The 24978-nt window shown below is 44.6% G+C and overlaps 1 protein-coding gene across 3 annotated transcripts in view; it reads right to left on the bottom strand.

Annotated features, from left to right (window-relative positions):
- LOC115559768 (SH3 and PX domain-containing protein 2A) overlaps positions 1-24978 on the bottom strand; it is a 46924-nt gene that overhangs the window by 18940 nt on the left and 3006 nt on the right. For 2 of the 3 annotated variants that reach the window (XM_030378832.1, XM_030378831.1), the window contains exons 3-7: positions 18325-18400; positions 17129-17205; positions 15211-15302; positions 10072-10100; positions 1799-1927 (exon numbers count right to left, since the gene is read on the bottom strand). In XM_030378832.1, the coding sequence (XP_030234692.1) occupies positions 1799-1927; positions 10072-10100; positions 15211-15302; positions 17129-17205; positions 18325-18400 (403 nt within the window). Of the gene's footprint in view, positions 1-1798; positions 2803-10071; positions 10101-15210; positions 15303-17128; positions 17206-18324; positions 18401-24978 lie in introns of those variants that run through there. The other variant, XM_030378833.1, reaches the window with a different exon arrangement.

Consider the following 24978-nt stretch of genomic DNA (forward strand, 5'->3'; position numbering starts at 1 on the left):
GGATCATAACCCGAGCAAGATCCTCAAAAAGTGAGTGCTTGAGTTGCAGGGCGATCAAAAGCTAAAATATACAGTTTGCCGCACACTCTGCTTGAACGCACAAGGGGTCACAGTTTCCACATTCAAACACATCCTGTAGGGGAGGTCTTGTATAGAAAAGACAGACTTCAAGGTGTTTGAATATCAACCTGAAGCGTGGTCCCCCCCCCCGCCCACCACCACCGCCCGCGGAGGGGATTGGGTCCTTCTTAGGTCCAGGAAGGGAAAACAAACTTGCAAACTGGGGGCCGGCCGGCCATGTAAAACTTCAAAGCAGAAACCACTCCATTACCGCTCCCTTAAGGCCTCCCGAGGAGGGCATGGGGTTTCAGTCACGCTGAGATTAACCCATCCCAGCCGCCTCCGATCGCCATTTCCACTTTTCCCCTGCAATTTATATCTCTCCCAGAAGCCCTCTGACTTCGATTCATATTTTTTCTTTACGTTCGGAGCATGCCGTTGAAGAGATTGTTTTTCAGTCCTCCTTGGCGGATCCCACCACCATAAGGTCACTCTACCGTTTCAGATGATAAATGTTCCGAAAAGGGAAACGTCGGAAAGGTTTTTCCTTTTCTGGCTATAGCATTGAAACACTGGGAATGATCAACGATTGAGCTGTGTTCTATCCAGGAAGTCAGTACTATTAAAAAAACTCCTCAGCATGCCTCATACCATATGGTGTTAGATAATAAACCGATTTGGCCCAACATCAATAATAGCAACGTGTTTTAATTTTATTCCTTTAAATTCATACCACCGTCAAACCAAACAATTGTAGTAACAAAATAACGTTATCAAAATAAAACAACCATTAGTGCTGATGCTATGTGCTTTGTGCAAAGACGATTGTGTTCCTAAACTTGACGACATCAACGTCCTCCCAATGTGTTTCTACTCATGTCTTACGAAACCAGCTGAGTCAGGCCTCTCTGCAGCTGGCATCTGTAAAGCCCCCTCTATGTCTTCCCCGCTTTCCATTAAAGTAAAGCAAAATAATTAGAATAAGCCTAGAGGACATTCCTCCCGCTAAAGGCAACAGCTTGGACCCCAGCCTAAACCAACAACAGTGGCGGGGGGGGCCTGACTGCTGACCGAAGCATGGCGCAAACCCGGGGATAAGACATGAGCAAGAGAGGGTCTGCAGACAAAGAAGGGGTGAGAGAGAGAAAAAGGGGGGAGCAAGACAGGCAAGAGGACGAGAGAGAGAGAGAGAGAGAGAGAGAGAGAGAGAGAGAGAGAGAGAGAGAGAGAGAGAGAGAGAGAGAGAGAGAGAGAGAGAGGGAGAGAGAGAGAGAGAGAGGGAGAGAGAGAGAGAGAGAGAGAGAGAGGGAGCAAGAGAGTGGGAGAGGAAGGGTGAGATAAGGAGAACAGGGGAGGGGCTGCATCAGGGTTTGGAATCAAACACTGTTTAAACAAAAGTGCTTGAACGTGTTCCGTAGAGGGCCTGGATAACAGCTGGCAAACAGGCCAACCTGCAGGATTTTTTTTTGTGCATTTGTTGTTGTATGAATGTGTATGCGCGTGTGCACGTGAGGATTTGTCATTTGCGCACCACATGTCTTTTGTGCCCCTAACTGTACGCAGTAAACGTCTGTGTGTGTGTGTGTGTGTGTGTGTGTCTGTGTGTGTGTGTGTGTGTGTGTGTGTGTGTGTGTGTGTGTGTGTGTGTGTGTGTGTGTGTGTGTGTGTGTGTGTGTGTGTGTGTGTGCGTGCGTGCGTGCGTGCGTGTGTGTGTGTTGTCGTCATTGCCGTCACCTACCACTCTCGCTCTTCTCGATGACGTCCACCACCTCCCCGGCCTGCAGGCTGATCTCGGCCGGCTCCTGCTTCTCGTAGCCGGCCACCACCACGTACTGCTCCAGCAGCATGGGGTCGGACGCGTCCAGACCTGGCGTGGACGGAAAGAAGCACGCCGTCAGCCAGCTGCCGGACACGGACCCCCGAGGGCGGCCCGCGACGGGCGCCGGCCGCTGTGCCATCGGCCCTGTCGACCACTGGGGGGCTCCTCGGCCAGTGACAGAGAGGCACTCAGCACATCTCCGCCCGCCGAGTCCCGTCTGGCCCCAGAGAGGTGTCCCTCCTCCCTATCTCCAGCCCAACATCAAGGGGCGACCAGGGAGACCCAGGGACCTGAGGAGGAGGAGGAGGAGGAGGAGGAGGAGGAGGAGGAGGAGGAGGAGGAGGAGGAGGAGGAGGAGGAGGAAGAGAAAAGGCCTCTCTCCACAACGCAATGCATCAGGCGCTTGGCTCGGAAGAAGATCCCATCTGGTAATGTCGAGGGGCCCCTGCGTCCGTGTATAGTCCAACAACAGTTGCGACGAGGAGAAGGCGAAGTCAATAAAAGAGAAAGAAGTGGACAAGAGGACAGTGAACATAAGAACAGAAAGAGGAGGGAGAGGAAAGGAAAGAAGGAAAGCGAGCGGTTGATATGGAAGAGGAGGAGTGGAACTAGTGACCCAGTTGTGGACTGGACAGTGCAGAGGCAAAGAGAAACGGTTTCCTCTGGAAAATAAACAGTCTGCTGAAAGCCTCCTTCTCTCTGGTCGGGGGGCCGGAGTTGGAGAAAGAGGAGTGGGGGGGCGGGGAGTAACGTACGCCAATCATACAAGTCGACACTGGAGGCCTTAAATAGAACCAGATGAAGGAGGCGGGAGCGGAGCTCAGCAGGCCCGCCCTCTACCTCTATGAAACACTAAAGCTCAGACTAAAGCATGCACACCAGCCAATGACAATCCTTCTCTGCTCTTTCTTTTTTTCTCTCACCAACCAACAGGAATCCTCCTAGCGTTCTTTTTTTTCTCTCCGACTTTTTCGAGTTAACTTTATGAGAACCAAAAGTGAACTAATTGTAATATTATGACACCTCTTTCATGAGCTGATCGTTTATTATCTCATTCAGTTAAGTTTGATCTTAGTTTGAACTTAGTAACTGAATCTTCATCCTTTGACTTATTGACCAGGGACAAATCGCCGCGGTAACCACCAAAACAATGGCCAAAAATGGTATAGAAGGCGTGTATAGCACGCGAATAGTTAAGGTACACATCCAATCTCAAGCAACACACACTTGAGGTTTAAATCTAGAGATACCATAAACAAAGCATGCCTGAAAAAGAAAATGCACAAAGAAAATCAAATGTTGGAGCAAAACTAACTAAGTGGCAGCTGCTGTTCAACAAGCCACAGCTCTGATGTAAATCACACATCGGCATAAGCTTATGAACAAATTCAAACTAATCTTGTCCAACAAACTGTATGTATGAGTGGGCATTCATTTAAATCAATTGTGTTCTTCATTATGCTTCTTGTATTGAACCTCTAGCATTTCAAGTAGAATGCTTCATTCTCTCATCATTGCCACAGAACGTGCCAGAAGAAATACAATATCTCAATTTGTGTCTGACGTTTTCAAGAAAGTGTCTAGGAACTAGAACACCTTCAAGATGAATGATATCAAACTGCTTATCCAATCGATGGAATGTGAGGCTTCGAGATAAGTGTTTGAGATTAATATCACTATGTGGTCAGTTAAAGACAGTGACTACTACCTTATGACAGACCAGGAACTCATTTTTTCCTTTATCCAAATAAGGATTATCTCCTCACTTGGTGTCCTCCAAGAGGAAATAACAGTCCAAGAAGATAAGTATTAGGTTGTAATTCCTCAAGCATTTCAGCTATTTTCCTCAAAACCATATGTTTATAACACGTTTGGGTGACTTGATTTAGCAAGTAAATTGTACTTCACAATTTAAGGTATTTCTATTTTTACCTTGAAGATTTCCATGGAAATAAATGGCTGCCCATGGCCCACTAATGAAAGTACTTGCAATTTGTAGTATGAGGAATATTACAAACAGTGTGGTGACACTTGTTTGTATCTCTGGTAAAAAAAAAATACCTCCAAAGAGTACGAAACAGAATAATGGCTCATAACAATTTTTAAACATACTTTTCTGTTTAACTATTGTTATTATTAAACATGCACTGTTTTCAGCGACCTGGTTTGCTGAAAACAGACCATGTGTGAAAAGTGAGCGGCTGAACAGCAGAGCTAATATTACAACCTCAGCATATGAAATGTTCACCTCAACAAGAACACATGGCCAGAATAAGAAACGCAGCAGTTTGAAGGAAAAAGCCAAGATCAAAATGTTGTGGAAAATAATCCTACAGATCAAGTTTTTTTAAGATGCCTGAAAACATCCTTCAGCTCGTATTAATCACTACCTTGGTTGACTTGCATGTCTCAAAAGTGCATTGTGTGCGTGTCTATGTGTGTTGATAACTTCATTCGTGTGTCTGCATTCGTGTGTGAGGTTGTGTGTGTGTTGGAGGGGAAGAAGTGCCTTATAGAGTGTAATATGGACCTCAGGCCCGTCTATACAGCGTAATCCAGGCAGTATTTATGAGCTCTGAAAAGAAAGCATTCTCCTCTTGGGTTGGGGTATAGTTGGGAGGGGTGTCACCATCAGATTACCCACTCATTCTGTTTACGTTTCTCCTGACTCCGATTTCTACACCCACTTCCTTCCCCCCCTCCCGCCCATCCTCCCGACCTCGTACTCTGAGACACCTTCACTCCCCATAAACCTCTGTCCCACCCCTCATCATCATCAAGATCTATCCAGAAAAAAATCCCTCCATGACAGTTTGGAAGTCTGCGATAAGGGAAGCTTCGGGAGTCTTTTCTGCTGCCAATCTTTTAGCCTTTTGTAGCGATGGCAGACAGATATTGGAATTTGTCGATTTATATAACAGACAGCGTTTGACAGTGGAATACAGTTAACAGAAGCATGGTTGGAAGGGGGGGGGGGGGGGGGGGGGGGGGGGCGCAGAGTTGTGTATCAAAGACGTTGCAGATGGACTAGACTAGAGCTATTTGTTAGCCCCGGCAGCTGCAGAAGGGGAAGTTGGAGATGAGGAGGAGAGGACGCCGGCTCTGCTGCTCTCAATGTAACACAGATGCAATCATGTCACTGAGTGAGTATGTGGCCCCCCGAGAGGAAGACTGGAGCAGGCACAGGAAGTGTGTCCAAACAAGCACAACAGTAATGCAACGGTGACAAACAGCAATACGAGCTTGCATTTAACATTAAGGCACGATCATGCAACTCTTTAATGTGTGTTGCTATTCTTTGTGTTTTTTTCAAACTTTTGTTATTTAGCAGATGCGTTCTTAGCAACTTGAAGATTTCAAATACACTTCCATCACGCATTAGAGCAGTTAGGGGGCTTGGCCATCTTGCTCAATGATGCCTATGACTTAGGCTGCAGATACCGGGGATCAAACCCAGTACTATTTGGCCTGCCCTTGCTCTATTCTACCACTATCCTCTTGTTTCTGCCCATAACGCAGGCCCCCAGGATTTGAAGAGGAGGCGCTCTCATAGGGTGCACGGTTCATAATGGCTTTCCCCTGGTTTTTAACATCATGGATCTTTTAAACCTCTCCCAAAAAGCATGCACGGAAATCCAATGAAAGATTGCACGTGACAGTGGAGTGGACTCTACTCAGTCAATAAGGCGTTAAATGTCTGTTGACTTAGATTAAAGTGTAGCTTTGAGCTATCCTTTAAAGGAGCTCTTTATTCAGCCATTTAATATCGACAGGGAGCAGCTCGCTGCCCAAACAGTTCATCTTTATTAACCCGGCAATTAGAGTACGACCATTTATCATAATTACTTCCTGCCGTGGATAAATCTCCTTTGCATGCCTGGCACACACAAACTTTGTATGTTTGGCTCTTGATGGGTTAACTATGAATGCATTCATTGGCCTTTCCAGTATGGCTATCTTGCATATAAACGCACAAGCAGCACACACTGAAATGTACACACACACACACGCACACACAAACACACGCCTCCCATGGGAGGTGCATGGGAACTGCAGGGAGATGGAATGGAGGGGATAATTAATGCATTTCAGTGAGCGGGAAATCCAAATCGCACACTGTATAAAAACTAACAATGAGAAACGTGTTGCACAAAAGAGCTGTATATGAACGACTGCCCACTCGTGTGCCCCAAAGTGGCAAATGTCATAGTCGCTGTGCACGAAGGGCCCGCTGCACGGCCCCACCGGATGTAGACATCGCAAAGCATGGCCCCGCGCCCTCTCTCTCGTTGCTGCTTTGCAATGTTGATGATTAAAGTGCTTAAAGCCAGGAAATGTAATTCAAAAGGAGTTCATATGGTTCTAGGACTCACTGAATGTCAATTGGCAAATCATGACACCGAATGCTACCCGCTCACTCGGCGCAAATTTGCATAAAGTTAACTGAAGTTCAACTTTTTTCCCGCCCCTGCGAGCCCCCGCCCACTTTGGAGCATTCACACAATTATCTGGGAAATGCGATATTGCATCCAATACAAAAGGTGTGGTCACACTTGCAATCGTTGAGGGCGAAGTTCTTGGCTTCACAGCACCTGACATGTTCTAATTTTTCATTCCTCAGGTCTCATTCTCGTTCTTATTAAAGCCATGTACACACAATTGATCAGACTGCTCACGCCAACATTTTCTGCAACCTGTATAGTATGCATCCTTTATGTTTATTATGTCACTGTAGTGATTTTCTGTTTGTTGAAGCATACACAAGGGTGTGTAATGAAGGGGAAACGGACATGCAAGTGTTTTTCTTTTTGTAACTCTAGATGGAGTTTCAAATGGACAATGGATAATCATGACAAATGAATAACGCTGTTGATGAACTTCGATTTTCGAGGGACCCAGGGATGACATTTATTCATATTTTTTTAGACGGACAAGGCTGACGAATTTGGGCAACCAAGAAGTGTGACCATGACCAATAGGGCTTTCGTGACAAATCCCCTTTCAAACATGCAGTCTTTCCCTGCAATGTTTCTGAACAATTCCTGCATGGGGTCATATGTGAATGTGAACATGGATTGCTATTCCAGGAAATCTACGGTGTAGATTTGCCTGCTCAGGACCAAGTTACTTTTCCGTATAACTGCCGGTAAGGCTGTATTGTAAATAACTAAGCAGTAACTTTGCCAGAAGAGGAACGAAAAGAATGATGTCTGTCGTATGTAAGACACTCTAAAAACCCAATAGACTGATGATGTAGTAGAGTCCGCAACTATTTATCGTGACGCACCAATGCTTTTCGGAGGATTCAATATCAATGTAAATTCAGCTTCTTTCGTTTGCATAGAAGCCCTCTTTTTAAAGAATGACTGGAAATTGGACCGTTTTATGGTGACTGGCATCCACTTCCATCAGTTTTATGACGATGTTGCACTACCGCCACCTGCTGGAGTATCCCCTGGCCCATCTATTCCGGTATGCTATGTGTGAAAGGGGGCAAGACAGAATTATTCCAGAACGTAGCTGAATGTGTGAATAGGAAAACAGTTTCAAGGTTTTTGAAGCATGAATGCAATCAGTAAAGTATAGACTACAACAAATAATAACATTGATTTCAACTCGTTGTCAGTTTTATATTGCAAACTCAGCGCTGATCGGATTGTTAAAAAGCATAAAACACAAACGCGCGCACGCACACACACACACACACACACACACACACACACACACACACACACACACACACACACACACACACACACACACACACACACACACAAACACAAACGCTACGAACACAGCACAGTCAGATGAATTTTGCACGCAAAACCCCAAAACAAACAACAAGCACAAGCCTTCCACAACAGACCTACTCAAACACACGCACACAAGCCCAGTCCATTCCCTATATGGCCCCCTGAGCTTGCAGCTGAAGTAAAGACAGTGAGGAGGCGGCAGCAGCACATAAACACACTCCCTGACTCAGTTCACTCACATGCTTTCCACTGGCCACGGAAACCTCCACTACACACACTACAAACTCCATCTGCTTTTCACATGAACACTAACACTGAGCGCGCTCTCTCTCTCTCTCTCTCTCTCTCTCTCTCTCTCTCTCTCTCTCTCTCTCTCTCTCTCTCTCTCTCTCTCTCTCTCATATTTACATAGTACCTGGTTCAGTGCAATACATCCTTTTCGATCAACCTTGCTGAATGTGTTTTTAGATGACTAAATAAGGAAAAAAGACGGAATGACAGAGAAAGGGGTATTTTAACGGTGGCAGTCGTGACCTGGTAGCTGTTTAACCTAAGCTGCTGAGAGATAGCCTGGGAGTTCATGGGTCCTTTAGCCACGCCAGGTAAACAGTTCTCCCCGCCACCAACCACCCCAACCGCATGCAGTCTCTCCCCCCAGTAGGGTCAGGGCTTACTGTGCGCTTGGGCCAGGCCAGCCCCATGTTATTATGGTGACCATAAGATGCAGCAACAGCACAAATTCACCACAGACCAGGCACACTTTCTCTGGTATCCTTTGGTGCAGAGAATAGAACTAAAACAACGCTAGTCAAGCTGCGGTTGTAGTGTTAACCCCCAAGTTAGACAGGCGGTCCTGGCATTGACTAACACAAGGAATGAAGGCTAACTACGGCCGACAACGATGACAGGAACCACACGTTAGGTATGGGATGGTTAGTTAATAGGCCTGTTTTTTCATTTTTCAAACCAACGATACGTGTTTTGATTTAAAAATAGATTCTAACCATTCAAATAAAATACATTATCAGTGCATATTACATTCTCAGCATAAGCAATTTTCCAGGGCAGTCAATATGGAAACTAATTTAATAACTGGTGAAGACTCATCGCCGGCTGCATGCACGAAAGACGCACACACAGACACACACACACACACACTCACACACACACACACACACACACACGCATACTCACACACACACACACACACACACACACACACACACACACACACATATGGCTGAAATGAGGAAATCTTTCCATTTCACTATGACACAGGAATTCCGAGTTACATAAAGTACCGATAGCATCGACCGTATAAAGAAATTAGCTTAAATTTGTCCTGCATTTCATTGGCTGTCAGCTTACAATACAGTAGGTCAACAGAGGGGAAAAGTAATTGATGGTTATGTATGGTGGTTCTTCTGCTCATTTCATAATTCAGTGTGAAAAGGCAGCAGAAAGGGGGAATAAACATCTGCTTGCAAGATTAATAACCAATTTAGTATTGCATGAAAATATTCAGAGAACTCATGCATATCAAGAGACAGATCGAAAATACAAAACATTTTGATTATGCACAGCTGTGCAAAATAACAAATGTACAGCTGTTAATCAAGCCACATGCATGCAAGTCCTGTACTGTATCATATAAATCTCTCCAAGACACACTCCCTCAATTATACCCACGGCTCGAACGCCCGGCCCCAGACTACATCATTGTGTCAGAACATTTCCACTGTCATGTCATTCATTTATTATACCAAATATTTATTAGTTATTTGACATTGAAAATGTCATAAATAACATAATTCTTGGACAACTGTAAAGATGTAGCGATGACGTTACTCTGTCGGCACTGGCCTTGACAATAGCCCCCCTCCCCCCCTTGTATGACGCCAACAATGGGCTAGCACACAGCTGGCTAACAAACAGCTGGCTAACAAACAGCTGGATAGCACACATTTGGCTAGCACACAGCTGGCTAGCTGGCGGTGGTTCTGGTGTTTTGAATTTTTCTCTCAATCCAACAAAAACCCTCTATTTAGCCACATGCTAATCCAGTTTTACCTAAACGTATGGATTTATATAACGGAAGTAAGACATGCTACATTTTAATTTATGGTTGCCTTTAAACCCTGCAATCTAAATAAGGCTATGATTGGTTAGGCTGAGCTTGCCAACTGTTAAAATGTATGACATAAGTTCTCCATATTATTTCTCGTTCATAGTTTGCTGCCCTTGAGTATCAACACAATGGTGTGAATTCACAACAAACTCCCACCCGTACGTCATTAAGCACAATACTCAAAACATTAGAATCCCCAAAAAATGAATCACATCCTGCAGCAAGCATCCAACGAGGGGGAGCTGGGCTGGTGGGGCAACAGGTGGAGTTACAACAATACGTTTAAAGCAGGTCAATATGCTTCAGCTTACCTTTACGCTTACAGGAGCCTCCGAGATCTCTGAAAAACAAACAACACCAGAAAGCCATGGTCAAAGTGTGTGTGTATAGATATTTGTGTGTATATAAGTGTGTGTGTGTGTGTGGGTAGAGATTAGAGAGACCAGTAAATGTGCTGGTCTCCCACACCCACACCAGCAGCAACTGGTTACAGTGCGAGACGCTGCCAATTCACTTCTATTAAAATATCCCCGCTCTGAATAGTGGCCATCCAATAGCTCAATGACGTCCAAACTATTCGCCAAACCCTTGTTAAGAATGCACGCCAAGTGTGTGTGTGTGTGTGTGTGTTAGTGTGTGTGGGGTGGGGAGGCTGATTCACCGAGGGAAGGAGGAGTGGGTGCTTTTTGGGTTAATTATACTGCTGCAGTCTGTATCCAAGCTGAAACACATACTTAGAAGGCACTTCCCCAAATTAATTTACAGTGTCTGTTACTTTTATTTTATATACATCACTCATTAATGAGCAAGTAGTGGTAAGGGCAACTTGCCCAAGGATACCTACAGAAAGATATCAAACACAGTCTCTTCAAAGTATTTGTTTTTAAGGACAAGTATCTGTTTGAACTGTTGCTTGTGGGAATGACTTTATTTCCCAGGTCCCGATCTGAATGACTGAATTGAAATGAGACTATTAGTCGGAATGAGGAAAGAAGGTAGTATGGGTAAGGTCAAGGCTGGCAGTGGCTATGGATGAGACAACATGGACAAACTGGATAGCCCCTGTCAAACATTCACCAAGGACTGTTTGCCGACCTGTGGTTTGAAATGGTTCACGGCTAACCGAGAGAGAAAAAACAGTACTCACGAAAACATATGCTGCTCTACTTGGACCTAGTGTAATTGATGAACACTAATAACACTGAACATGAAAACAACAGAAGGTGCTTTTACCTGCTGTGGAACAGTGTGTACGTACGTCGACCATTTTAAAATCCCAATAAAGCTTTGTGTATTTCTTCCCCCCAGGTAAACTACCTCCACATCAGATGGTCCACAGTCTACCTGTGGCCATGGGCTTTGATGCCTACAGCAAGATGCACTTACCCCTACCCGCTCCTTAATGACATGTAACCCAATTCACTGTAAGTCACTTCGGATGATGGTACCTCAATTAATAAAAGAAGAGGCGTCCTCACATGATTTCTAAAACCAGGGGTTTATGGAAGCTGCACACAGAAAGAGTCAATTTTGCTTTTAAACCCAGTAACCCTTTTATTTTTGGTTAGCTTAACTGTTAATCCATCAAAAGAGCCACCGTAGAAATAACACATCCTCACACTCTACACACTCTACAGGCGTCACAACAGCAGTCTCTTAACCTGAGTGCTAACAAAGTTCGCCCCCCCATCCCATCTGTGCAATAAATCCGTAATAATAAAATCTGTATTGCGGTAAACAAAAATATCCAGTCATTCATTTGAAAAGAATGTGCTCATCTGGTGCACATGCCTTAATAAACCATGTATGTATTAAGAAGGATGTACCATGGCTGCAAAGGGCTTTCTGACCAGGCCCTGCTACGAGAGAACAATATACAGCAACCAGCACTTGCTGGTTGCTGGTTGCTTTACAATATTATTCCCAGAAAAAGAAATGAGCACACAATTCTGGCACTGACCGCTCTCCTCTGAACACCAGTAAAAACGAATAAATGTTGGGCAGGTTCAGGGGCGAGAAAACATGTCCAAGCGCTATTAAAATGTTTAAGACTCTGTGCATATGTTGTTTTTCCGTGGTGAATTTTTGCCGTTTTTGTTTTTTTCTAACTGAAGGGATAAACCACTTATGGCACAGTTTAGCTTCAGCTGCATTCTGATTCACAATGTGTGCAACAAGCACAGAGGAAAGATTAGTTCAGATCGTTAACTGCTTAGATTGAGCTAAAACGTGCCATCTGCTAGCACATTCTAACTTGGTCTTTGTAGTCTGGCCGAATGGAAACAGAGTGTCTGCTTTGCGTACAATCACACTCATCTGAGCGTCACGACCTCCGCCTAAAAGGTCGCGGGGGTCAACGATAATAAGTACAAAATAATTGCGATCATGTACGGAAGTGCATTTGTGCAGAGACTTGCAGTGTGAGCATGCAGATCCTTAAGAAAAAACGTTTTCCTTCACACCACACATCACAACCAGCACCAGCATTCTCTTTGATGCACTCATGCATACTCAAACACACAGACACAAACCCTTAAAATCCCCAGTAAGGCGAGATCATCAGTGAAGGATGATGTCATTGGAGAGGATTGTAAGTGTGAGGGAGTTTGAGCCACTAATAGCTCTGCTTGTGGCCAACACCGTTTTTCAAAATTAGGTCACAAGGCCGTCAAATCACTCAAGATCGCGAACAGGCCGTAATTTGTTTGTGCGTGTGTGTGTGAAGAAGGGGGGGATGGGGGTGGGGAGGAAGATAGGGGAGGGAGAGTGAGGCAGAGGGGTGGAGAGAAGATGGCAAGAGAGGGAGGAAGGGAGAGGGAGAATGCTGTGTGACCTAGGGAAGGGATCCTCAGATGTTGAAACAATAGACAAGTGAACCAACAAGCATAATGAAAGGAATTATTAAACAGAAAAACATGTCTTTCTGGCAATATAACAGCTTTCTTTTTAAATGCAGGCGTGTCGTTTATTTGCTTGATTGATACCCTCAACTGCTCATCAACTCAGATTTCAGCCTTGCAAACAAAGCAGAACTGCATCAAATAGAACATATTTTTCTGAGAATTATACCTGAATTAAGTTAAACCTGGTCATTTAATTGTGTGCTATTTTAGATTATCATGGTGATTATTGTTAATTCATGTCTCTGCCATTCCCTCTCTCCTCTTTTAGTTGGAGAGTTTTCACCGATCTAATCTCACCAACCATCACTCAAAATGAAATTCAGTGGCTGAAGATTCTCTCCCACATGGAAACAAATCAGTTAAACTGCCATCAGGAGTAGCTGCCTGCTGCAACAGCAATATATGGTTGAGGGACTTAACATGAAACCAATTCAAAGTACTGAACTTTCAACAGCATTGACATCGGCTGATGTATGGCGCCACCTTGTGGCAACCAAAGCAGAGGCTCATTGGATAAGATGACCCTATATACAATAGCCAATAGCACAACTGGCTGCATTCTAATTTATGATTTCTTCCCCAAAGCCATTCATAATCTAAAAGCCCTGCTGTGCCCTGAACCCTTGCTCCTCCTTTGTCCACCTCCTGGGATATGGAGCTGCTGGTATCAGCTGTCACATCTACACATCATCATTATGAGGGCTAGTGACCCCTCACCCTTCACCATCCATCATCCCTGATGGATGGATTAACATGGATCAGACCTCCGGTACAGCTGCCTAATTTAATAGGCATGACCCACACACCCCACACATGACTGCACGCAGTACACACATACACACACACAGGCACATGTATTATATATACCATCATGTGCACATGCATGTAGGTAAACACACACACAATTATGGACACACAGGCACCCACCGTGGGAAATGATGTGTGCACGCACACAATCGTATGCATGCATTGCAAACACACCCACATGTTTTGTGAACATAGGGCTGGGCAATTTGGCCTGCAAATAAAGTAAAAACCAGCTAATGAACAAGTTTGGATTCAAAGCTAGATTTTGATCAGTTTTTCTCTAAACAAACTAAAAAATACCAAAATATAGGGTCCATCATTTGCAACATCTACATCTTTTCAACTACTGTATATATGGGGACTATATCTATTGCGATTTAATATGACAGCGCATCTTTGATGGCCTGCCACCAGGGCCCTGTCTTGTCACGAGGAATGACATGATGTTGACAGTATTGCTGCCAAGGTTACCAGCTTTCTTGCAGGCACTTTGTGGCTGCAAACACATGGTTTTGTTCCCCAAACACATGGTAATATGTCTTATATGATCGTCAACACAGTTATTGATTCCACTCTATGTGAGCATTCCGCTCTGCCTCGAACACCGGTAACGGTCTTGTCGTCAGTATACTAGTCTGTGACGTCACGACAAAGGGACGCCCGAGGCGAGGTGTGTGTGGACGTGTAGCGCTTTGTCTGGGCACCGGTTCAATGCGACGTCCGAGAGCGGGAGAAGCTTCTCGGATATACGTTATAGTATAATGCGACGGTGTGTGTGATGTGTGGAGCTGGAGGGACAGCCGTTGATGTGGATGATCATGTGTCTGAGAGGGAGTCCACACTGCGATGGGTGTGGCTTTGAGGAGCTGCATCTGAACAGCGCTTTATTTTAATGTCCAAGTCTGAGTGAGGGTTTAGCTTCTCAGTATCACAAAGTTGGCAATGGTCTTAGCGCGCCGCCTCCTTCTCAGAACTCTCCACTCATCTTTGAATAGTGTTCAAATCCCAGCTGAAACAATGGCTTAACTTGCCCTTTATGTTGAACATATCTGCATAGTCTCGAACTTTATAAGTCTTGTTTTTTTGTTTAAGCCATTTCACAAATCGCAGGAAAGCAAAAATATGCTAATTAATCAAGCAAATCCAAAAAATCGTAGCTTTATCTGAACACACATAATTATGTGCAAGCAGCACAAACAAGCATACAAACAATCACATGCATACACACACACACGGGAACACCCCAAAAACACGTTTATGTGCATCAAACACGTCAACACACTCACACAATCAGGCATGCACACACACATCAACACACTCAAACAATCACATGCATGCACAAACGTCAACACACATAATCATACATGCACACACACACTGAACACAACCCCATAATCACATGCATGCACACGCACGCACGCACGCACGCACGCACGCACGCACGCACGCACGCACGCACGCACGCACGCACGCACGCACGCACGCACGCACGCACGCACGCACGCACGCACGCACGCACGCACGCACGCACGCACGCACACACACACACACACACACACACACACACACACACACACACACACACACACACACACACACACACACACACCCTTACACGCCACCAGAGGGCAGTGTTTAACGACTTCTGAGACGGCTATGGTCGTGAACAAACTAAAACTCAATGACATCCATTGTGTCTTGTGTGGTCCGGAGCGAGCGCTAGCAATCAGGGACACTCACTCTTTGGGAGGGTTGATGTCCTCTGCGTTGGTTTCGAAGAACCCAAGCACCTCCTCACTCTGGGAGATGTGGGAGGGGAGCTTCAACAGGGCCTGTGGGGAGGAGGAGGAGAGGAGGAGGAGGAGTTCAATGGCCATGTTCCATAATCACAGATTTCTAAATAAATGACACAAATAAGTCAAGACAATGTTAGTGTCCAGCCCTGAATCCCAGTTTAACTAAAGGACAAGGTAAAACTATGCAAACACAGAGGGGAGGAAACCTTGAGAAGGACCACAGAAGAGGGATCCCATAAGGACAGTAAGGCGTGCAATCGACGCCCAACGGGCAGTCGTATAATAGTGGCACAACCCGGAGCAGAGAGGTGACGAGGAGACGAGGGGCGGGGTAGGGGTGGGAGCGGTAGAACAAGGCGTGCAGCAGCAGTCATTGTATGAACAGTGAAATGAGACAATGCTGTGGGGCAGATGGAGGATGTGGAGGGGAAGGAAGAGGGGCCTTGAAACCTCAGCCAACGATACGCTAGACACACCTTTCTGGGAGGAATAACTGGGAGAATAAAAAGAATAACCGAGGTAGCGGTTGAAATAAAGAAGCAACACATGGATATAATTAGTATTTTGTTTCACACATAGTATAAAACCCAGAATAGTCGTTTTTATTTAGTCTACGAAATGACCTCAGTTATTCTTGTTTAAGCCCTTTCATTGATAATTGTTTTTAAAATGTGTATTTAAGTCATCAGTTTGGCTTGGTTATGTTTGTTCAGTTTCCTTTTTCTGTGGTAGTTTTGGGGCCACATCGTGGATTGCCTCTTCTGTTTTGCTCTGCAAACCTTTTCTAGATCTAAAAACATCCTTTGATCAAACCTCAACCAGCCTCCACTCATTGGGTCCTAACTGGGAACTTTTGCACCTTTTCTCCGTGCCGTAAACGACTCACATTCTCACCTGTTTGTCATTGAGACGTTGATACCTGACAGCTGCTTATTGGTCCTACAGTTCATAAAGTATCCCCTTGTTGGGGTTCAAAGAAAGTCCACCACCTAGCTCCAACTCTGAATACGGGGTCCTCCCTATATAAAGAGGGAGAGTTTGGGGGATAGAAGGGTGTAGTCTGAACATAGGGAGGACCCTATGTTAGAGAGATCATGCAACTAGCACCTCATTTGAATTATTGTATATTTATCTGACCAGCTTGTCTTACATTGTTGCCCAGATGCTAAAGGGAGCAGCCAAAAAACACTGAAGCACTTGGAAGTGGAATAAGGGTGAGTACATTCTACAATCATGCTAGCCATTCTGAATAGGCCCTTTGGATCTAAAACTGCAATTATCCTTTAAGGAGTTCACGCTAGGTCCTGTGTCTCTCTGAATGGATAGGGTGTTGCAAGAGCTGCTCACGTTGCCACGGCTGCGATCACCTGACTCACAGTCCCCCTGACGTTGTGATTGGCCAGAACAAGGTCAGGTACAGCCAGCTGTGTTTACTCCCACGCCTCGGATCTGCTGACTCACCCTCGTCTCTGTGACGAACGTCACTTACACACCCTCACCCCACCTCACCCCTCCTCACCCACTGCTCCGTCTCCCTCTCTCCCTCGCTCCGCCACCCGCTGTTTCCTTCGTACGCTGCCTATTTACACTGGTGAAGGGAAATGACCGGGCAAGATAGAGCTACTTGTTTTCCTGCTGTAGAGGCTTGGAAGGAAGATAGATGTAGGGGGGGGGCTCTGTTGTTGTGAGAGCGCTGCATGCTAAGACAAATGGTCTTGGAGATAATTGCATCCACGTTTCTTACTGCCTGCTGAAGCAGTTAATGGTAGAGCGTAGCAGTTAAGGAATTTACCTTGGTTATTGTTATATAGTGCACGTTTAATGTTAGGACACGCGGCTGCGGCTGAAGGATTATTTCTTACTTTGCAGTAGTTGTCCAGGTGCTTCAGGCGTCGAACCGCCACGTCTCTGATGTGGCTTCGCCGAAACAACACCTTACCTGGAAAAGAGAAACGCGTCAAAACAATCCATATTGTATAGTTTTTTTTTCTCTCCAACCGTCAAAATACTGGTATTGTATTATACAATGCATGGCTACTTTACAATCATCATTCTTACAAACATTAATTATATATTGCATGTACGCATACTTGTTTACATGTAATGCTATACAAAGAATCAATAAAAAATATTAGGAGAAAAAGGTCTTACATCGTGATAGAAGTAAGCACTTGAATGTGACAATAGAGAAAAGGGAATATTATGGTTGACGTTCTGTGGAGGGATCTTTGCTTATCTATTTCCCCTAGTCTGTGTGCAATATTTGAACGCTACATTTAGTGTGTTTAGCTGCATCACAAATGACTCTTAAGTGACCTCCGAGAGCATTAGGGGGCCTACTTTAAGTGCTTAGACCCTGAGGTCACAAAACGGTTCTCCACTGTTTCTCTCTTCTTTCAAACCCATTAGACCCCATTATAGCGGTCACCCTTTCAAAATAAGAGCACTGTCATACAAAATAGATTGGCTACAACCTAAACGCCTAATAGCAAACATTTCAAACAACTGCTGAGCATAGCTATTAACGGTAGTTGCTCTTAAAGAACCCCCGCGTGTCTCGGTTCATAAGATAAGGCGTAAAGTGACCACTAACCTCTCTGTTTTTGTAAATGCGCAGAGACCACTTATTCTGATATTTATCTCTGTGGCGGTGGGCTCCTCGCAGCAGCATCCAAAACAGCAGCACAAGTCGAGACTCTAGAGCTGGGCGGCCTTGGCTAACAAGGAGTCTCTTCACTTCTCTCCCCTGCCCCGGGCCGGGGTTTATCAGATTAGATGAATCTCTCTCTCGCTCTCTCTCTGTCTGTCCGGCCTCCTACTGCCATACCAGACCACTAACTGCTCGGGGAGATTGCTGAAGGACAGAATGCCCACAATGCAGTGTTGGTAGGCCTTGCTATGGGGCGTGTAGGCGCAGAGACAAATCTCTCTTGTGGAGGGAAATGTCACTCTGCCATTGAGTGACTTTGCTGACATAGTTACACTTTTCAGTGTTACGCATTACCAAATTTGCGGGACATGGATAAGTGACAGTATGGATGTGTTTTGTTTTTTTTACCAGGCAGAAATGGAATGATCCTCTTTTTGGGGTCTTTCTGGCCGCCATCAATCGGGAATTTATCAAGTATCCGCATCTGAAACAAAAACAAATCGTGAAAAATGAATAAGTCCAAAACATCAAAAGATTATTCTGGAATAGAGTGTCACATCCAGTTCTGCTAAAGGCAAAGCATTCCTTACGATTGAGTAACTCAAACTTAATGATGGGTCGTTATCAAATTAGATAAGATTGGTACTTTATTGATTCCCATTTGGAAATTTCTTTGTGACAGCAGCACAGAACCAATATAACAAGACAGATCCTAATAATGATCGAACAGTGAAGAATACATACAATTAATTGGAATGAAATTATCTGTATTCATATTTACACAATATGTACATAATAACTAATATCGGTAATGGTCAGTTACTTATTGACCTAAACCACCATGTTGTCTTATCTATCAATGAACCAGAGATGGAATTTAAAAATAGGGGGATCATTTGTGACCGGGGGTCACACGCTCGGTGGCAGCGGATGAACTTCCTGTTACTCGGCAGGAAACACAGGGTGTTGTTAACACATCGGCGCTGACAGACTATTTTGTGATGTCACTGGAAAGAGACTCCCTGTGATCTCAGAGCAGGATGGTCAGGGACACATCCAGGCATTCAACGTAGTTTTTGTATAGCAGACCGCTGCTATGTATAACAGAACGTTGCTATGGACGCAGTTCCAACCATATCTAACAGACAAATTTATTAGCGGAAGCATCTTTTTTTGGGTAAATGAGTGGGAAGGTATGGTGTGTACAGTACATGATCCACACTTGCCACAGGTTTCGGTGTGTAGTCTATATTATCTTTACTAAATGCTCATTGTTACTTCATGGAAAAAATGTGTGTGTCTTTGTGTGTGTGTGTGTGTGTGTGTGTGTGTGTGTGTGTGTGTGTGTGTGTGTGTGTGTGTGTGTGTGTGTGTGTGTGTGTGTGTGTGTGTGTGTGTGTGTGTGTGTGTGTGTGTGTGGAAGCCTCATTAAAAACCACCACTACAGTAACGTCTGCCACAATTCTGCCGAAGCTCCCGCCTTGTTTCATTCCAGATGTTCTCCTCTGGCCGCCAGAGGTCTGTGAACCTCTGGAGCTGAAACACAAACATCTGAGTCCAGCCGGGACAGGGCTGGGTGCGGCGCGGGGCCAAAGAGATCCAGGTGGAACAACACAGGACAGGGTCCAGTGGAGGTGTAGGGTTGAGTCCACACTGTCTGCTCCCATGCTGCCTTCTGGGTCACTTGCTTTTTAACAGAGCTGCAGTTGGCTTTTCTCTCCTTGTGGTAACTTTTTGGACTACTTTTGTACTTTTTCATTTCCCTTTGCGGTGGCTTTTAGTGGTATTCTGGCAACCCCCCTCCTCAAATAAATATAGACAGAAAATAAGGAGTGGTTTCCTTTGAGGAGAGCAGCCGGCTTTTTTGTGTTTTGAGTTCAGATGATGAATACAAGGAATCTCTTCGGGTTTAACAAAACCTCTTAATAGGCACAAATGCATCGCCATGTGTTTTGAGGTTTCCACGACATGGCTTTTTCTTCTTTAAACGAAAATAACAACCAGAATAAAACTTGGTTTTAAGCTCTTGTATGGCAATTAGCGGCGAAATAACCCTAAAACTTTTAACAAGGGTTTTGTTGAATGTTATTGCACAGAATGCACAGCAACATAAACCTTAATACATCCTTCGGGATATGAAAAGAATAGCTATCCGACACATCGAAATACACGCCCAACGGCCTGTCTGAATAACAAGTGCACACTCCCTCCATACTAGCTTATGAGAATTATATTGTCAGTCACGTCATAACACAGAATCCCTGGGTAACAGACAGCTGTCATTCAGAACTTGCCAAGATGATGATGAATGGGCCCCAAGATAGGGATTGGACCTATTTTGAGGCACACCCAAAAAGGAATGAGCATACACACAGAAAAATGCATAGGCCGCCACTGTCAATAAGAATTGACAGTGTCGTCAATTCTTACATATATATGTATATATATATATATATAAATAATATACAGTATGTATATATAAATATATTAAAAAAAAACATAAACACAAGCCTGTGCACATGCCATATTATATCATATAAGCCACACCCACACACAATCATGTGCACACACACACACACACACACACACACACACACACACACACACACACACATACGCACCACGGACGCACACAGTGCAAGAGAGAAATATGGGCTGAGTATCTCGTCGGCACAAATAACTATCACCTATAAGTTGCAGTGTCAGCCAAGTTCGTGCCCACTTGGGAAAAACAATTATGTATCATGTAGCAACAGGTGTTATAATATAGACACAGGGTTTTCTTTCACGGCGGCTTTTCAGTTGCGTCATCAAGCAAGCAAAGCGAATAAACGTGTGAAGAGAAGAGAGGAGAGGGAGTCAGGGAGTGCAGATTGTTAAATGGGTTTGCAATCATTCACCTCTTGTTTCTGCCATGGTTGAACATCTGAAATCAGACAGCAGCTCCTGTGTAATGGTAATAGGTAATAAGAGCGACCTTTTTACAAAAGGGTGATGGAGAGAGGTGAGAGAGATGTTGAGAAGTAGAGAGGTAAAGGGACAGAAACCCAGACAAAAAGAGAGCAAGAGTGACGGATATCGAAAAATAGAGAGCTGGATAAAAAGAGAGACCAGAGGGAGTTTGAGAGAGAGGGGTAGAGGGAGAAAGAGTAGAAGAAAGTGCCACATATCACATAGAGAGAGAGAGAGAGAGAGAGAGAGAGAGTAAGTGCCACATATCAGCCAGAAAGAGAGAGTGAGTGCCACAGAGAGAGTGCTTGCCACATTTCACCCAGAGAAAGAGTGAGTGCTATATACAGAGAGTGCCACACAATGTGAGAGCAACATATCACCCAGAGAGAGTGAGTGCCACATATCACCCAGAGAGAGTGAGTGCCACGTGTCACCCAGAGCGAGAGTGCCTGATTCACCCAGAGAGAGTGAGTGCCACATATCACCCAAAGAGAGTGATTGCCACATATCACCCAGAAAGAGAGAGTGACACAAATCTCACAGAGAGAGTGCAACAGACAGAGAGAGAGAGAGTGTGAAGCACATCATCCAGAGAGAAAGAGATTGCAACATATCACCTAGAGAGAGAGAGAGAGCGTACCACAAATCATCCAGGGAGTGAGAGACACTGCCACATAAAGAGAAAAAGGGAGAGAGTGCTACAAATCGGAGAGAGAGAGAGAGAGAGAGAGAGAGAGAGAGAGAGAGAGAGAGAGAGAGAGAGAGAGAGAGAGAGAGAGAGAGAGAGAGAGAGAGAGAGAGAGAGAGAGAGAGAGAGAGTCACAGCCCCAAGAGATAGAGAAAGCTCTTCATATCACCAAGAGAAAGAGAGAGTACAGGAATGCTACAGGGGGAAGATTCTATCCTTCAGCCCGGATTTGAAATCCTGCATGCTGTTAACTGCTCTGAGATTATGTTTAACAACCTTTCCTCTCAGTATTTGCTTCTCATTTTTGGCTGCAACTCTGTTTGTGCATCTCAAAACACGATGCACAACCATCCAATTTTCTAAATTATACCAAGGATTTTTCCGTTTACCATTATTGGACAACGACGTACTTACTCTTACAAAGAAACTCATTGCAATTTCATCTGTTGCTCCTTTGCTTACACACATTTCCCCCAGCCTATTAATTCAGTTGGCCGATTCATTCATATCACTGTTATGTATTATTAGTTCCTCTATTCTCCTGAGCCTGCAAAGTGCTTCAGGTTTTAACTTTGAGTGCAGGAGGAATGGCTGTCACAGAGCAGGCTTATTACAGGAATGTAGGCCAGACAAATTACAGAGCAGACAGGGAGGGAAAGAGACGGGCTGGAGTTCGGCCTTCTGATCCAGAGAATAATGACTTGGTGAACACTGCAGGAGTTTCTCAATTGGGGCAACTTGCACACAGCTCATGTACATAGTGTGGTATAGGGGTGTGGGTGTTCCACTGCCAACTGAAAAGCATTGGATTCGGGCTCCAGTTGTCCAAAGCCTAATCTGTAGGCATCCTTCAAAAAGATGATTAATCACCCCTGTTCCTTAATAACCTGTATCTGCATTCAGTTTGCTTTGGATAGAAGCATCTGTTTAAAAATAGATAATAATAATGGAGTGGAATAGAGCGTAGTTATCAATTGAGCTAGAAGGTTGGGTTTAGGACCTCAGGCCATTGCAGAGTGATGTATCATCACAGCAGATATACATCACTGTGGTGCACCCCACTATTAGTGGATTGAGATCATCTGCTTGACAACAACAAGAGGAGGGTTTAAGAGCGGAGCCAAGACAGTATTTGACAGCTGGGTGCCTGCGTTGGCTCAGGTTCAGGTACATTATCCTTAAGCAACATGGGAGCTGGGATTTTTTTGTGATGTGTTTCGTTGTTAAGTGGCCATGATAAGGTCACGGCATCTTAGGTCACACGGCCGGCATGAGCTGCACTTCTGCCGCTCGTCGCTAGGTGTGTGGGGCATGGGTGTGCAGACAAAGGTTGCAGAGTCTGGTTGGGACTGGAGGTGTCGGCTGGCAGATGAACAATAAAGGGCTTTGTGTGGATTCATGTTCATCATGTTTATCATGGTTTTTTTTTGGCAACACTGGCAGCAGCTCAACTTGTTTGTGCAAAAAACGTGTGCGATACTACAGTTCCGGTTGTACGACTTTGACGTTTTCGGCCTCACTTAAGTAATCTTGGATAAAAGTAATTTAGCGTTAATGAATGACGTTAGTCAGTCGATCAGTTCATAGGACACGACAGGCCACTGTGAACTGGAGCCCATTGTTTTGGGTTTCACTGCTTAAGAGACAAGCTCCCTTGTGTTTCAAAGAATCAACTGAGTGGAGTACTTGATGGAATTAACATCAAAGGGCCATGGTTCATTTAGGAGTGCACTTGCAGGTTCCTGGAGCAGCACTTATCGTGTGTGTGTGTGTGTGTGTGTGTGTGTGTGTGTGTGTGTGTGTGTGTGTGTGTGTGTGTGTGTGTGTGTGTGTGTGTGTGTGTGTGTGTGTGTGTGTGTACTAACCACCTCTTCCAGGTCACAACTTCCTCCTTATTTCCATTCAGATTATTCTGGAACTGGTCTGCCAGCTCCAACCAATCTAGCTAATTAACAATGGCTGGTTGGACTACCGGAAGATTATAACACACACTTACCACCAAAGCACTCAGGTTAGCATGCTCATGCTTGGAAACTTTTGCCTCAATAAAACATTAACTTGATAGTATAATAAAAAAATATATAAATGGCTACACAATAATATGTATATTGGACTCAATGATTCTATCAGACTGGTTAAATACAATAAATAAATTGATAGACATAGTCTATCAATGCTATTCTAGTTGCCAAAAATACAATTAACTGCTACGTCTAAATCACCCACTAGTTTAACCTAACAGCTGGCAAGTTTAAGCACAGAAACTCTGGGGATAAGTATAAGTACTACATGTACTTATCTGACACCACCACCAGAATAAGAAGGAGTGAATGCATTGAGGATAGGAGAGGGCCAGAGTGAGAAGGCTGGTGTTGACAGAGACAGGAGAGCTGCCTTGGAGCAGCACGGGGCAGCAGGATTTTCCTGGCTATTAGCAAGAGGCCCTGGAACAAAGAGTTTCCTCCTGCGCTGGCTCCGACAGCGGCCAGCCCGACCTAGCTCCTCCGTTCAGCGCTGCGCTGGGCCGTTATCTGAGAGGAGCCAATCCTCTTCGCTTGTATAAGAAATGCACATACACACGTACATACTGCTCACACGCCCACACAACCTTATGCACATGCACTCACTCACATTCTCATGGACATACACTTAGACACTCACACACACAAGCATATACACGCACTCTCACAAATAGACTCACCCTAACATACACATACACACATGCACGTAGGAACACACACACACACACACACACACACACTCATATATACAACACACACAGACATACATAGACACTCGCACAGATACACAGACACACAAGCAGATACACATTGTTACACACAGACAATACAGAAAAAACACTAAAACACCAACAGGCGCTCTCATACATGCTCCCATAGACATACATATACACAAATGTGTACACACACCCACACTCTCAGCCACACACATACACACCCACACACACGTTATCTTCCCAAGTACCGTGTATTACTCAGGCAGGGAATGAGTGTGTTTACATGGTCACTATCCATCAAGATAAGGTTACAGAGATATTGAGCCATATTGACGGGTGATTAACCCTGGGCTTGGCTGAATGTTGAGGATATATTTCACAGATGACATTGGACAATCCAACTGCCCTGTGTTTAGACCAGGTGATATGTATGGATATAGCATAATATCCATATGATGAATACAAAATAACATTGCAAACCGTCCAACCCATTGGCTATTGAAATAAGTGGACATTTTAAAGTTATAGGAATCAAAAACAAAATGTTTTTATTCCTGGCCGATTTTTTAAACTTCATATCCTTATACATTTTTAACTGTCTTCTGCTGAGTGGATGTTTGCATTTCATGGCTATCCATCCACCACTTAAAAGTAGATTTCGGCTAATATTAATCATGAATGTGTT

This window comes from Gadus morhua, chromosome 15 (assembly GCF_902167405.1).
Source record: "Gadus morhua chromosome 15, gadMor3.0, whole genome shotgun sequence".
Taxonomy (NCBI): Eukaryota; Metazoa; Chordata; class Actinopteri; order Gadiformes; family Gadidae; genus Gadus; species Gadus morhua.